The sequence below is a fragment of the Mytilus galloprovincialis genome, chromosome 14 (assembly GCF_965363235.1).
Source record: "Mytilus galloprovincialis chromosome 14, xbMytGall1.hap1.1, whole genome shotgun sequence".
Lineage (NCBI taxonomy): Eukaryota > Metazoa > Mollusca > Bivalvia > Mytilida > Mytilidae > Mytilus > Mytilus galloprovincialis.
In genome coordinates this window covers 44,399,083-44,416,337 of record NC_134851.1, presented here as the reverse complement: position 1 = coordinate 44,416,337, position 17,255 = coordinate 44,399,083, and the positions used below count along the sequence as shown (strand labels likewise).

The 17,255-nt window shown below is 31.5% G+C and overlaps 1 protein-coding gene across 1 annotated transcript in view; it reads left to right on the top strand.

Annotated features, from left to right (window-relative positions):
- The window catches only part of LOC143058090 (uncharacterized), a 35,248-nt gene extending 18,330 nt beyond the window's left edge, over nt 1-16,918 (top strand). The window contains exons 13-27 of the mRNA XM_076231555.1: nt 2,114-2,227; nt 2,888-3,001; nt 4,434-4,547; nt 5,037-5,150; nt 6,370-6,483; nt 7,477-7,590; nt 7,693-7,806; nt 9,037-9,150; nt 9,743-9,856; nt 10,869-10,982; nt 11,783-11,896; nt 12,654-12,767; nt 14,110-14,223; nt 15,254-15,367; nt 16,512-16,918. Coding sequence (XP_076087670.1) covers nt 2,114-2,227; nt 2,888-3,001; nt 4,434-4,547; nt 5,037-5,150; nt 6,370-6,483; nt 7,477-7,590; nt 7,693-7,806; nt 9,037-9,150; nt 9,743-9,856; nt 10,869-10,982; nt 11,783-11,896; nt 12,654-12,767; nt 14,110-14,223; nt 15,254-15,367; nt 16,512-16,747 — 1,832 coding nt within the window. The 3' untranslated portion in view covers nt 16,748-16,918. The remainder of the gene's footprint in view (nt 1-2,113; nt 2,228-2,887; nt 3,002-4,433; nt 4,548-5,036; nt 5,151-6,369; nt 6,484-7,476; nt 7,591-7,692; nt 7,807-9,036; nt 9,151-9,742; nt 9,857-10,868; nt 10,983-11,782; nt 11,897-12,653; nt 12,768-14,109; nt 14,224-15,253; nt 15,368-16,511) is intronic.
- Nucleotides 16,919-17,255: the final 337 nt, after the last annotated feature.

Here is a 17,255-nt window from a genome sequence, read left to right as displayed (position 1 = left end):
ATCTAAACTCAATAGCATTGATCACTTTCGCTGTACCGGCTCAAGCGAGAACATGAGTTCGTGTGATGATCAACGATAATCTTTAAATATTACCAATAAAATTTAGAATAGAAATGGGAATGTGTCAAAGAGACAACAACCCGGCCATTGAACAGACAACAGCAGAACTGCAATACAGCGATAAATTCCCGCACCCAGAGGCGTCCTTCAGCTGGCCCTTAATCAAATATATATACTAGTTCAGTGATAATGAACGCCATACTAAACTCCAAATTGTACACAAGAAACCAAAATTAAAAATAAAACAAGATAGTACGCCACTGTTCAAAAGTTCAATATAACGAAAATAAATCTTGTTGACAAAATTAAACGGAGGGAAATACACCAACTATAAAAGAAAACCAACAAAACAACAAAACAATTGAATTGCAGGAGAGGGACCAAAGATAACAGAGAAACAGTCAAACTGCATCGAAACTAAAAACATTTATTTAAAAAAACAGTTGTTGGCATGACACGGGTTATGTTCTTCTTTAGCCTGAAACTAAACCCCTAACGGGAGGAATTGTGCCTGAAATTCATAATTATGATGAAGACATAATCTTGCAATCAGTTTAATTGAGGTCTAGAGCTGGCATGTCAGTTAACTGCTAGTAATCTGTTGTTATTTATGTATTATTGTCATTTTATTTATTTTCTTTTGTTTCATCTTCTGACATCGGACTGTGCGTATTGTTATGCGTTTACCTTTCTACATTGGCTAGAGGTATTAGGGGAGGGTTGAGATCTCATAAACATGTTTAACCCCGCCGCAATTTTGTCCCAAGTCAGGAGCCTCTGGCCTTTGTTAGTCTTGTATGATTTTTAATTTTAGTTTCTTGTGGATAATTCGGAGTTTATTATGACGTCCATTATCAATGTACTAGTATACATATTTAAAGGGGCCAGCTGAAGGACGCCTACGGGTACGGGAGTTTCTCGCTACATTGAAGACCCATTGGTGGCCTTCGGCTGTTGTCTGCTCAATGGTAGGGTTGTTGTCGCTTTGACACATTCCCCATTTCCTTTCTCAATTTTATCATAAATAGAAAATAAACCTACAACGCTATGGCTAAAAATGAAACCAATAATAGTACACAAGAAACAACATAGAAACTAAAGACTGAGCAACACGAACCCCACCAAAAACAAGGGGATATTTTAGGTGCTCCGGAAGGGTAGGCTAATCCTGCTCCACATGTGGCAGGGGATTGTAGTTACGACGAAAGAAACATATCCGATATTATCAACAAACACCAACATAAATAGAAACGAGATTTTTTTTTTCATTTTTATATATACCTTGTTAACAAGACTTTGATTTTTTCGAATAACTAAGGATTTTCTCACCCCAGGCAAAGATTACCCTGGCCGTATTTGGCACAACTTTTGGTAATTTTGTGTTCTAAATGCCCTTCATCTATGTACTTGTTTGACTTATAGTTTTTTTTTTATTTAAGTGTCACTGATGAGTCTTATGTAGACGAAACGCGCATCTGGTGTATTAAATTATAATCTTGGTAGCTTTGATAAAAACTGCGTAGTTAAAGATGGAGACTATCATTACACTTGTGTTGGTGTCCAAAGGTATTCTTGAAAAATATGGGAAATAAATAAGCACTGCAAGTGCGGGACAAATATATCAACAAATAACCCGTACTTTTGCGCATATATCACGTTATATCGAAAACGATTTAATTGATTGTCTCTCTGCAGCATAGAAACCAATTCACAAAACTTGTATCAATTGAACAACTGACGGATTGTCAATTTGAAAGTAAAACTGGAGTAGCTTAACTGAGATGCGTTGGTGTTTCTTGCTCAATGTCTTTGAATATGAATGGTTGTAGATATAAAGTCAAGTCCCGAGTTTGAATTTGGAACCTCTCACTATTGTTAAAATGATACTTTTTTGCAATCGTATAATGTATAAATGTCTACTTTTAAATAGGTCCTCATCTCATTTAGGTTGAAATTATTGGCAGTAGTCAAGTGCAATCATGGTCTTATTTATAACATTTTATAACAGTTTTTTAACTTTAATCAAGTATATGTCTTTGTTGACAACTTCTAGATATAAACGAGTGCGCCTCCAACCCATGTGAAAATGGAGGTAACTGTACAGATGGAGTCAATAGTTACCTTTGTGATTGTGTCACAGGGTATTCTGGAAGGCATTGTGAATCGAGTAAGTTTTTGTTTTGTTTCAAAACAAGAAAGGGAGAAAATATGATTATTATATTATTTTCACGTTATAGCAAATTGTATTTGGTTACTTTTATAAGTTCTTAAATTAAAATTAAAAACTGACTTATATCCATCTATCAATATGTAAGCCCTGGTTAAAAATGTTACATTCAGCTATACTGTAAACTTAATAGTTTTATGATTTTGAGTACGCAACTTATTGAATGAAAGCGATAGAAGTAGGCCACTGTTCAATATTTATAAATCGATTAGATGAAAAGCATTCGGGGTTACAAACTGAAAACCAGGGAAACACATTCACAACTGAAATGAAACTGACATATTCTTATCTTGGTACATGATTTTCAAAGAAAACGGTTTTTGAACCTGATTTTCTTGCTAGCAAAACATCCCGCTTTTATGTCAATGTTACAAGATACCACCTAAAATGACAACATTACGTTACAGGATAATATATATAATATATGCCGAAACGTATGGGATTTGTGTTATAGTTTTGTTATGTATATATTTATATATAAATGTATATAAAGATTAATTCATCATCAACATTTATAACCTCGTTGTATGTCAAAAACTATTTTGATTTTTAATATATTATATATCTTTATTTCCACCAAATTACAATATTTACTTCCAGATATAAACGAGTGTGCCTCCAACCCATGTGAAAATGGAGGTAACTGTACAGACGGAGAAAACAATTACTATTGTTATTGTGTCACGGGGTATTCTGGAAAGAATTGTGAAACTAGTAAGTTCCATTGTTTCGAAATAAGAAACGGAGTAATATGTCATTATAATCATTCTAATATACATTCCACCCTAAATAAATGTTGACACGTTTAAAAATATACAATTATGCATTATACGATTACAAAGTGTATCATTTTTACAATGATGCAAGGCGCGAGGTTCGAACTTTACATTACACTTACAACGATTCTTATTCCAATAGATTGTACAAGAAGCATTAACGCGTTTAAGTAGACCTACTCTAGTTTTACCTTGACAATCAGTAATATGTTTAATCAATGCAAATTCTTTCGATGTTTGTTAACTGCAGTAAAACAGTCAATATAAGTGTTTTCGATATGACGAGATAAACAATTATTGTTTTTTAAAACATTTTTTACTAAATTATAATCCTGGTACTTTTGATAACTATTTACACCACTGGGTCGATGTCACTGCTGGTGGACGTTTCGTCCCCGAGGGTATCACCAGCCCAGTAGTCAACACTTCGGTGTTGACATGAATTTCAATAATGTGGTCATTTTTACAAATTTCCTGTTTACAAAACTTTGAATTTTTCGAAAAACTAAGGATTTTCTTATCCCAGGCATTGATTACCTTAGCCGTATTTGGCACAACTATTTGGAATTTTGGATCCTCAATGCTCTTCAACTTTTTACTTGTTTGGCTTAATTAATATTTTGATATGAGCGTCACTGATGAGTCTTGTGTAGACGAAACGCGTGTCTGGCGTACTAAATTATAATCCTGGTACTTTTAATAACTATTTTAATCCAGATATGGTACATGCTAGTCTATAAATGAAATGTCACCGAGACTGAAATACCACTGGTACTCTGTGTATCGCTATTTTGGTAATTTCGTCTTTATGTTAATATTGCCAAGTTGAACGTTAAGAGCTACCTAATTTGTCGACGCAAGCGATTACTTCGATTTCAAAAATTATAACTAAAAAAGTTCAATGGAAAAATATGCAAATTTGTAAAAAAATTCTTTTCTTTCCAGTACAAAATAAATTTGAAAGAGAATCACGTTTCAAACACTGGTAAACAATTAAGTTTATTATAAATGATAATGTAATTCAAAGACGTCTGAATGACACGTTTAATAAAAGTCGACAAATCTGCCCATGCACATATATCAAAAGAACAAATCAAATTCTAAACTAAAAATGTATATCTTGTAAAACAATTATCTCAGTCAGTGCTTGTTGAATTTCGATTACTAAAATTTAAGTCTTATGTAATTTAAATAAATTTAAGAAATTTAACGATAAACTTTTTTTTATGTTACGAATTAAACGATGCGTCTAACCTATTTTCATGGAAAAAAATATTAGACCTTGACATACTCAGGTTGCCATTGAACTACAACAATTGCATTAACTTGTATAATAAGTTTAATAAATCTTGCTTTGATGCTCATTGTAGATATCGATGATTGCTTGACTAACCCCTGTGAACATAATGCAACCTGTATTGATCGGGTCAATGATTTTCAATGCCTGTGTTTTCCTGGATTTACTGACAAAAACTGTAGCACAGGTAACTCTTAAGCAGCTTTATTGAATAAATAAACTAGCATGCGTCATATATGCATAACAATTTAAATGTTGTTAATGTTGTTATTTCGAAAACAACTTTATTGGCCTTCTTACTTAACGATATTTAATACTTTCAATCAAAATTTTTGCTGTAAGTTAGATAAATTGTTAAACAGCATTTAGTGCAATAAAGATGATTTAATTGTTTAATAAAAAACATTATGTATTGGCCGCTTACTTTTTACCAACTTTATGTCTTTCGATAAGATCGTTGGGTACTGTAAACGATTGCTGAATAACGATTATGTCTGCTATTTTATTCCAATTTCATTCGATATTTTGTTTTTATGTAACGAATTAAACGATTCGTCTGACCTATTTTTATGGAAAAATTTTTAGACCTTGACATATTCAGGTTGCCATTGAACTACAACAATTGCATCAACTTGTATAATAAGTTTAATAAATCTTGCTTTGGTGCTCATTGTAGATATCGATGATTGCTTGACTAACCCTTGTGAACATAATGCAACCTGTATTGATCTGGTCAATGATTTCCAATGCCTATGTCTTCCTGGGTTTACTGACAAAAACTGTAGGAAAGGTAACTTTGAAGCAACTTTACTAGTTAGAAGAGATTTGCAACTCTAGTCTATTTTCTATGGAACAAATTAAACAATTTGATGTCTACAGGTGTCCTCTTTTTCTAAAGTAATAAATGAGACCTAAATATATGCAGTATGCCATCGAACAACAACAATTATTTAAACTAATACACTACATTCAAAACGTCGTATGTTGGTATTCATAGTAGATATAGATTGCTTACCTAAACCCTGTAAACATAATGCAATCTGTATTGATCGGGTCAATAATTCCCAATGCCTATGTCATCCTGGGTTTACTGACAAAAACTGTAGCACAAGTAACTTTTAAGCAACTTTACTAGTTTGAAGAAGTTTGCATCTCTAGACTCTATTTATTTTTTTATGTAACAAATTAAAAAAAAAATGTTGTCTACAGGTGTCTTGTGTTTCTAAAGTAATTAATGAGACCTTAATATATACTGTATGTCAGCGAATTACAACAATCGTTTTAACTTATACACTAAATTTAATAAGTCGTATGTTGATCTTCATTGTAGATATACATGTAGATGATTGCTTTCCTTAACCCTGTAAACATATGCAACTTGTATTGATCGGGTAAATGATTTCTAATGCCTATGTCTTCCTGGGTTACTGACAAAAACTGTAGCACAGAAAACTTTTATTCACAAATAATATCGGATATGTTCCTTACGTCGTAACTACAATCCCCTTCCCTTTCATGATCATGAATATGACCTACCGAATTAGACTATTTACCGGATTTGTTATCACATAAGCAACACGAAGGGTGCCACATGTGGAGCAGAATCTGTTAACCCTTCCGGAGCACCTGAGATCACCCTAAGTTTTTGGTGGGATTCGTGTTGTTTATTCTTTAGTTTTCTATGTTGTGGCATGTGTACTATTGTTTGTCTGTTTGTCTTTTTTTCATTTTTAGCCATGGCGTTGTCAGTTTATTTTAGATATGAGAGTTTGACTGTCCCTATGGTTTCTTTTGTCCCTCTTTTAAGCAACTTTACTAGTTTAAAGAAGTTTGCATCTCTAGACTCTATTTTTTTATGTAAGAAATTAAAAAAAAATGTTGTCTACAGATGTCTTGTTTTTCTAAAGTAATTAATGAGACCTAAATATATACTGTATGTCATCGAATTACAACAATTGCCTTAACTAATACACTAAAATTAATAAGTCGTATTTTGGTATCCATTGTAGATTTAGATGATTGCATTCCTAAACCCTGTAAAAATAATGCAACCTGTATTGATCGGGTCAATGATTTCCAATGCCTATGTCTTCCTGGGTTTACTGACAAAAACTGTAGCACAGGTAACTCTGAAGCAACTTTACCAGTTTGAACTAGTGTGTGTCTCTGCTCTATTTTCTTGCATTTATATAACAGATTAAACAATGTGAAAATGGTGATAACTGTACAAATAGAGATACTTATAATATAAAAAAAGTTTTTCGATCTATTTTGTAATCTCTGTTCTTTATATTTGTGTGAAACGAATTAAACAAAGTATTGTCTACACGTACATGTAGACAGTTTTTCTATATTAATGTGTAAGACGAAATAAAGGTTACAGTAGTATACCGCTGATAGAGAAACAACAAATCTGGGTTAGAAACTAAAACTGAGGGAAACGTATCAAATATAAGAGAACTACGACACAACAGAGACACAACAGCGAAATGTAACTCACATAAAAACGAACTATAATGTTACAATGGCCATTTTCCTGACTTGGTACAGGACATTTTATGAACAAATGGTGAGTTGAAACAAGTTTTGTGGCATGCCTAAATTCCCGCTTTAATGTTAGTGTTAATTATAACATTAAAGTGACAACATTACATGACAGGGTTACAATAAATAAACAGATAAATTGGTGAAAATATAGGACAGAGAAACAAACGAATAATAGCCATCAAATAGTAACAGGTTACAAAATATTTTTATACGCCAGACGAGCGCTACGTCCACACATGCTCAGAAGTAAATAGTTTGAAAGCCATAACAACATGAACAACTACAAAAATGAAGATCGCCGAGGACCAAAAGATCCAAAAAGTTGTGATGCCAGGGTTATCCGCCTAGGACAAAAACATCATTATTATCAAGAATAATACATAGTTTTGCAAACAGTAAAATTTATAAAATGACTATATAATAGATATACATGATTAATCTGAAGTGGTGACTAGCTATAGAATAAAAACGAATACATTACAAAACATATCCAGGATGTCACTGAAATGCAATAATTGTCTTTACTCATACACTGGAGTTAATAAGTCTTGCTTTGGTGTTTATTTCAGATATCGATGATTGCTTATTTAAGCCCTGTGAACATGGTGCAACCTGTATTGATCTGGTCAATGATTTCCAATGCCTATGTCTTCCTGGATTTACTGACAAAAACTGTAGCACAGGTAACTCTTAAGAAGCTGTATTCTTATACATATATTGAATTACAATTTTTGCTTTATCTGTTATACTAGAGTAACTTATCATTACGTTGTTGTTCATTTTAGATATCGATGACTGCTTATCTAGCCCCTGTCAACATAATGCAACCTGTAATGATCTAGTCAATGATTTTCAATGCATGTGTCCTCCTGGATTTACTGGCAAAAACTGTAGCACAGGTACACTGTAACTCTTAAGAAGTTGCACTGAATCAAATAAACTATTATTTTCATATTTGTATCTCAAAATTTTACTTGTTGAATTTCATTATTCATAAAACACAAGTATTGACATCGTACTTCAGATGATCGACTTCTTCAAAATAATGTGTATTGTTTTAATATCCTAAAGCACCTGTATTGACTCTCATAGTTCAGTTGCTAAACTGCCTAACAATACCTTGTTAAAATGTTAAAGTGATCTAATAATATTGTCCATGTTTATATAATTATATAGTAGACGAATTGTCGAATTCAGATCATTAATTTATACTGAAACGAGTTTATGTTTTTTGTTCATGTATTGGAATATAAATGCTTGAAAATTACAAATATTATTCGAGACTTTTAACTAGGTGTTTGTCATCAGTGACCATTAAATAAAGGTTTTGGATACGAGTCCATCATCTATTCAAACAAAAATATGTGTGTATTTATGACACGCCGTTTTTATATTTATTATAATTTGAAGATATCTTATTTATTTAACAAGATATCTTATTAAGTATTAAGATATCTTTAATTTTTATAAGCTATCTTATTTAATTTGAAAGTAAATAAGATATCTCTATTAGTTTATAAGATATCTCTATTAGTTTATTAGATATCTCTATAAGTTAATAAGATATCTCTATTAATTAATAAGATATCTTATAAATTAGTAGAGATATCTTATTAACTGATGGAGATAACTTATATATTAAATAAGATATCTTTATAACCAATAAAATAAGATATCTCTATAAGTTAATAAGATATCTCTAAAAGTTTATAAGATATCTCTATTAGTTTATAAGATATCTCTATAAGTTAATAATATATCACTATAAGTTAATAAGATATCTCTAAAAGTTTATAAGATATCTCTATTAGTTTATAAGATATATCTATAAGTTAATAAGATATCTCTATTAATTAATAAGATATCTTATAAAGTATATAAGATATCTTACTTCTTTAGAAAGATATCTTTGAAATGCATACTTTATAAGATATCTTATTAATTAATAGATATATCTTATGAACTAATAGAGATGTAACGAACTAAAAAAAACAGTTGTCTACAGATTATTAAATGTTGATATAGATCTATTTAATAGAAAATAGGGTGAAAAAGATGCTGCTGAATTACAACAATCGCTCTTCCGTATACACCATAGTTAATAAGTCTTGCTTTTGCATTTATTTTAGATATCGATGAATGCTTTCTCAACCAATGTGAACATGGTGGAACCTGTAATGATCTAGTCAATGATTTTCAATGCACATGTCCTCCTGGATATACTGACAAAAACTGTAGCAGAGGTAACTCATGTGCAGCTTCACTAAAATTACTAAACAAGCATGCCTCATATCTGCATCCCAAATATTACTTATTGATATTATTTTTCCTCAAGCACATTGATTGACTTTCTGACATCAGTTTATAAACTACATGAAAAGACCGTGTATTTATTAAAGATCCGTGTTTATATGAATTTTATGTTGTTTCAGGAAACATGTTTATATAGACGAGAAATTGTCAAATTAAGATCGAAAAGCTCTCCTGAAACGCTATTATGCTGTTTGCTTCTGTATTTGGATATAAATTGAGAAAAGAAACATTACATGTAAATTCATGCTTTTCAACATTGGCCATTTTTGTTTAGCTAAAACATGTTTTAGGATATTGAGCTCAATAGCTTTTGATATTAAAAAAAATGTTTAACAACTAGTTTATATTACCGTTCTCTGGTTAATTTTTCCTACCAAATAAAAAATAAATTGTCTAAAGGTGTTTGTTGTCATAGGAGACTAGATATATTTATAAAACAAATAAAAGTTGAACACGTTGCTATTGATTAAACAACCTTTCTACATTATATACTATAGCTGATAAATCTAGTGTTCATTTCAGATATCAATGATTGCTTTCCTAACCCATGTGAACATTGCGGAACCTGTAATGATCTGGTTAATGATTTTCAATGCATATGTCCTCCTGGATTTACTGACAAAAACTGTAGCACAGGTAACTCTCACGCAGCTTCACTGAAACAAATAAACTATTATTTCTTATATTTGAATATCAAAGCATTACTTGTTTAACTTCATTATTCATGACACACATTGTATTGACATCGTACTTTAGATGATCGACTTCTTCAAATAATGTGTATTGTTTTAATATAAGTGTTTCATATATCTATAGCTACACGTACTTGTGTCTATTTTTCCTGGTTATATGTTCATATAGAACACGAATTGTCAAATACACATCGTAAGTTATACTGAAACAAGTTTATGTTTCTTGATCATGTATTAGAATACAAAAGCGTGCTGCAAATCACATGTATATTCGATAATTTTAATTATGCGCTTCTTATCATTGGTTATTGCAGTTGGTTTATGAAGTGCTTTTAGATATTTGGATACAAATCCAACATCTATTAAAAAAAAACGTTTTTAGAACTAGTTTGTAGTACAGTTCTCTGTTCTCTTCACATACATAAATAACTAACATATCACGTAGACGACTGCATGTCAAATACAGAAGGAAAAGTTACCCTGAAACGAGTGCATGCTATTAAGCCATGATCTGAAAAAATAAATATGTTCAAATAACGACTAAATGTCAAATACAGAAAGAAAAGTTACCCTACAACGATTTTATCAAACTTATGCTTCTTGCTCATGTTTTGAAATAATCTTTTTTTAAATTACATGTTATTCCTAACAGTGAACTAGGTGCTTCTCACCAATGGCAATTGATTTTTGTCTTATACGTGTTATATAGTGCTTTAAGAAATAGGTATCCAATAGCTTTCTAACAAGAAACTGTTTTACAACTTGCATTGTTATAATATTAATTACCGCTCACATTTTGATTTATCAGGCAAACCATAACATTAGTTGTCTACCAGTGTTTGTTGACCTAGCTTAATCTAAAAACACAAGAATTGTGAACCCGATGCTACTAAATTACAACTATTGCTCTACCTAAAAAACAATAGTTAACAGTCTTGCTTTGGCTTTGATTTCAGATATCGATGAATGTTTATCTAACCCATGTGATAATGACGGAACCTGCATTGATCTGGTCAATGATATAATATGCATTTGTCCTCCTGGATTTACTGGAAAAAACTGTAGCGCAAGTAACTAACTCTTAAGCAGCTTTACTGACACAAATAAACTACTGTAAAGCAACTTTTTATCGTGGATACTTAATTTCGCGTTTTACCCTTTCTAGATCATTTCACGGCTATTTAATTTTGCAATTTTCTAATTTACTTGATATAGTTTAATAAGGGAAGATCCAAATTAGACATATTCGCGCTATGTTTCTACTCGCAAAAGTCGCGAAATTAAGTTAGTTTACAGAATCGTTTCTTATTTGCCTTCTAAAAATAATACTTGTTGAAATGTTTATTCCTAAAACAACTTGATTGGCTTTCTTACTTCAGTTGCCAAACTGCCTCAAAAGACCGTGTTTTAATAGAAAATCCATGTTTGAGTGATCAATTCATTTTATTTCTTAGTAATAGTAATATGTTCATACTGCCGACGAAATGTCAACTACGGGTAAAGAATTAACCCTGAAACGCGTTTATGCCTTTTGCTAATTTTTTGGAAAATGAATATGTGAAAATTAAATGTAATTCCTAAAAGTGAACTCTTGCTCATGTATTGGAATATACATTAGTGAATATAACAAGTAGATTCCTGAATTTGGCCATTTAGTTTAACTTACAAAGTGCTTTATGATATTGAGTCCAATAGCTTTCTATCGAAAAACTATCTTACAACTAGTTCTGCATTTGATTTAATCTTACCAAATAGAATAACATAGTTGTTAACAGGTGTTTGTAGTCCAAGATCTATTTATAAAACAAATAAAACAATTGTTCTACTTTATTCACTAACGTTAACAATCTTGCTTTTGCGTTCATTTCAGATATCAATGATTGCTTTCCTAACCCATGTGAACATGGCGGAACCTGTAATGATCTAGCCAATGATTTTCAATGCACATGTCCTCCTGGATATACTGACAAAAACTGTAGCAGAGGTAACCTTTGTGCAGCTTCAATAAAATTAAGAAACTAGCATGCCTCATATCTGCATCCAAAGTATTACTGTTTGATATTGTTATTCCTCAATAACATTCATAGGCATCTGACGTCAGTTTATAAACTGCATATAAAAACCTTGTATTGATTAAATACCAGTGTTTATATGGTGCAGAACATGCTTACCTTTCCGGAGAACCTGATTTCCCTCCCGGTTTTTAGCGGAGTTTGTGTAGTTTCTTATGCATTCTTTATGTTGATGTAAATGTCCTTTGGTTTTGTGAGTCTTTGTTTACTCCTTGGTTTTAATTGTTATTGTTTATTTATAATGTTTCTGGAAGCAAGTTCATATAGACTATAAATTGTCAAATACAGATCAAAAAGTTCTACCGAAACTCGTTTGTGCTCCTTGCTTATGTATTGGAATACAGGTTGGAGAAAATCGCATATAAATTCCAGAATGTGAATTATGTGCTTCTCACCATTGGCTATTTGTTTGGCTACAAAGAGTTTTAGGCTGTTCAGTTGGATAGCTTTTATCGACAAAAACTGTTTAACAACCAGTTTACATTACTGTTCGCTGTTTGATTCATCCAAATAAAAAACTAATGGTCTAAAGGTGTTTGTTGTCATGGAACATTAGATCTATTTATAAAACAAATAAAAGTTAAACACGATGCCACTGAATTTAAACAACCGTTCTACTTGATATACTATGACTATAGCTACTACGTCTACTTTTTGCGTTCATTTCAGATATCAATGATTGCTTTCCTAACCCATGTGAACAGTGCGGAACCTGTAATGATCTGGTCAATGATTTTCAATGCATATGTCCTCCTGGATTTACCGACAAAAACTGTAGCTCAGGTAACACTAAAACACTAAACTCTTAAGCTGCTTTACTGTTACAAATATACTATCATAACTCATATTTACATCCCAAAATACATTTGCTTTTATTATTATTCCAAAAACAACTCTAGCGACTTTCTAACTGCAAATTATTATCTGTACTTGTGTTATTATTTTTTTTGTTCTTGCTACGATACACAACAGATTGTCAAAATATAAATATACGAATCGAGAAGGCTACTAAAAAGCGTTAATACTTCATAAATCGATTGAGAAAAAAAACAAATCCGTGTTACTACAACTGAGGGAAGAACATCAAATATAAGAGAACTACGACACAACAGAAACACAACATTAAAATGTATGGGTTGAACCTGGTTTTGTGACATGCCAAACCTCACTCTTGTATGGCAAAGTTTAATATAACTTTAAAATGACAACATTACATGATAGAACTACAATATAAGTAAATGGGAAAATGTATAGGACAGAGAAACACATGGATAATAGCTAACAAAAGGTGCCAGGTCTAAAATTTAATACGCCAGAGGCGCGTCTCGTTCACATAATACCAGCCAGTGACGCTCTGATGAAAAAAGTTCGAAAGTCGAAAAAAGTTAAAAGTCGAAAAGCACTGAGGACCAAAAGTTTCAAAAAATTATGCCAAATACGGCTAGAATTTTCTGCCTGGGATAAGAACATCCTTATCATTTAGAATAATTCATGCTTTTGCAAACATTATTTTTTTATAAAATGACTATATGATAGATATAAATGACAAAATCGGTGACTAACTACACAATAAAAATGGATTGATAAGTAATCTAATCCAGCATATAAACTTTTCTCAATTCATATAGGTGATATTCATGATAGGATATTTACAATAATACTTTGGAAATATCTTAATTTATGGTTTGAAAAGAAGCATCCGTCAATATTAACAGTAATGTGTATTGCAGCAAAAGTTAACGCCAATCAGATATGAGCGTACCATATATATATAAAATAATAAGAACGGATGATACTTTTTGTGCGTTAAAGAGTCTGAAAAAAACGTAATTTTAATTCCAATTTTCATATATTTTACAGTATAAATCTTGCGTTGGTGTTTATTTCAGATATCGATGTTGTCTTTCCTTACTCATGTTAATGCCTAAAACACATTTAGTTTTACATATCGTTCTGTCTGAGTTATACTACAATGTACAAAATAACCAATTGGTTGTCCATAGATGCGTGTTGACCTAGATCTATTCATGAAACCTATACATGACAAATATAATGACATTGATGACGACAATTGATATTACTTAGACATAATAGTTAATATATATTGATATTGTTTTCAAAACAGATATCGATGATTGCTTACTTATGCCCTGTGATCATAATGCTACCTGTATTGATCTGGTCAATGATTTTCAATGCATGTGTCCTCCTGGATTTACTGACAAAATCTGTAGCGAAGGTTAGTATTTAAACATTACTTAACTGTTGTGTTTCATATCTGCTTCCAATTTCATTCTGCTTATGTTGTTATTCGAAAACACCTGTATCTACTTACTCAGTCCCTTGAAGACTTAGTATCGATTACAAATGAAATGGGGAATATGCAAAAGACAAAACAGCCCAACCAAAGAGCAGAAAACAGCCGAAGGTCCCCATATGCTCTTTAATGCAGCGAGGAAATTCCGAATCCGGAGGTGAGCCTCAGTGGAAACGAACGTCATTCTAACCTCCAAAACAAATACAGGTAAACGAACGACCAGCAGAAAAACTATACAACTTTAACAGAGGTCAGAGGCTCCTGACTTAAGACAGGCGTAAAATTCTACGGGGTTAAACATAATTTGTGGAATCTCAATCTTCTCCTATACATCTAGCAACGTATACTAAACAAACACATAGCAATATGCATAGTAAAATTCAGTTAAAAACAACTCCGAGTACAATATCCGAATACATAACAAGAGAAAACAAGGAAAATTTCAATGATATATAAATAAACATAGAACTACTAGAAGTTACTGACATGCCAGCTTCAGACTTCAATTAACTGACTGAAAGTTTATGTCTTTATCATAATCCCTCCCGTTAGGGTTCAGCATGTTCAGTATCATACCATCATAAAATATGTGAAAAGAACATAACCTGTAACATTCTAACAACGGGTTTTAAAATAAATGTGTTTAATTCCGATGTATGCATGTTGATTTAAAATTGTGTATGACGGCTGGAGCAAATACATATCAGGTATGTTTACTGACACAATTTATACATTCGTTTGATGCGTTTACGCATTTGATAACGCCACTTGATAATGGACATTCCGAGCTCGGTATGTTTTGTAATATTACAGTATACCTTTTTCAATTGTATTGGAGTATGGAGTATGGATAGATGAAAATAATAAAAAATTGTGTTTATTTTATATGTACTTGATTGCATGCTAACTGTAGCACTATGTTTAATAAGTCGTGTTATGATATTCATTATAGATATTGATGAGTGCTCATCTAACCCGTGTTATAATGACGCTACATGCACTGATATGGTCAGCGATTTTTATTGCGTATGTCTTCCTGGATTTACTGGAAAAACCTGTAGCATAGGTAACTGTAAAGCTGCATCACTTTAATTGCTTGAATATTGTTCCTCATATCTGCATCCACATTCAATTTTGATCATGCTGTTGTTTCGAAAACACCTATTATGACCTTCTATATGCTTTTATTTCACAAACAGCCCTTAATAAGTGTATCGATTGAATATTTGGGTTTATGTAATCTACACACTTATTTGTATGTTGATATGTTCATATAGAAGGTGCATAGTTAGAGTACATTTCGCGTCGGTCTACTGAAACGCTTTAATAATTATCAAACCTGTTTTAAAGTATGTATAGGTGTATGGAAATGACATGTTATTTTCTGATTTTAAACATGTACATACTCTTCTTGTAATTGCTTAAATAACACTTGTTCCTATCAAAAATGTATTAACTTTATAAGTAACGTCGGCCCATATTACTGTAGCAAATAATAAAGTGTTGGTTAATGTGACTCATGAATCAGTATGAACGATATGAAATAATATCGATAAAAATGCTTTTTTTCTGCTTTTGGTCTTTAAAAAACAACTTCTTTCTGAATATGACTAAACTTTTAGACTTAGTACTGTTCATGATATATCCTATGAGACTAAGTGCAACCTTTACCGGTATGAATTTTTATATCTAATGTGTCCATGTATCTGAATATACATGTAGTGACCAAACTTGCAACACATGTTAATCACAAACGACCATGCCCGTTTATGTGCATATTGCATTCGGAAACTAATTCAAATATCAATTCCACCAAATTACTATTTTCCAACTAGTTTTTAACTCCGTTCTCTATTTGATTTATGTGAAGTGAAAAGCAATTCTTTGTATAAAGGTTTCATGTTTAAAAAAAATCATTATACCAATGTATTCCTAAATAAACGCGTCTTCCTTGATTTACTGACAAAATCAGTAGCACTCTCAACTATCAGGCAGCATCACTTTCATAGATTCCAAAATCAATTCCAACATACAATGTAAGACTGTTTTCTGACTAATTTTTATCTCTGCTGTCTGATCATGCTTTTCTGATCCATGCTACAAATTAAAAACACTGTTGTGTATAATTGCCTAGTTTTCTTAGATCAATTTGTGAGAGCTAAACCTGATAAATATGATAATATTAACTAATGTTTATAAATCCGTTCCAGATATCAATGATTGCCTACCTAATCCCTGTGAACATGGTGCAACCTGTATTGATCGAGTCAATTATTTCCATTGCATATGTCCTCCTGGATTCACTGACAAAAACTGTAGCACAGGTAACTATTACACAGCTGTATTGTTATTAATAAAGTATCGTGTGTCATATCTGCATTCAAACATATTTGTTATTGATGTTGTTATTCAAGAAACACATTTTTCGACTTCTTACTACAATTGACAAACTGCATTTAAGGCTTAGTATCGATTGAATAACTGTATTTATGAGATCTATATTTCTTTTCGGGAATATAAGTTAATTTGCTTGTATTTAAAGACGAATGGTAAAAATTCGAATCGGATAGATTTAATGAAACCAGTTTATATTTGTTGCAATTTATTAAACATGGATGCATGAACATGCACATTACGACGATATGAACTGTCTCTTTCATACATAAACTGTAAAATTGACATGTTTAAATAAAAAATAAACATACATTGTCATTGTTTTTGTTCTAATGACTTTTGTGTACGTAACGATGGAGCAGATAAACTTTAAAATTTGGTGAAATCTGTTGGGAATGGATCTTTATCAAATTAAAACTTACTATATCTGTATATTATATAACTATTAAAAAAATAATGTTAAAATATAAAGTCATTTTTATCGAAGTTATTCAACCCCGTGGTTTTCTAATGTTGTTTATTTTTAATGTGCTAATTCATACATTTTTTACCAAGAATAA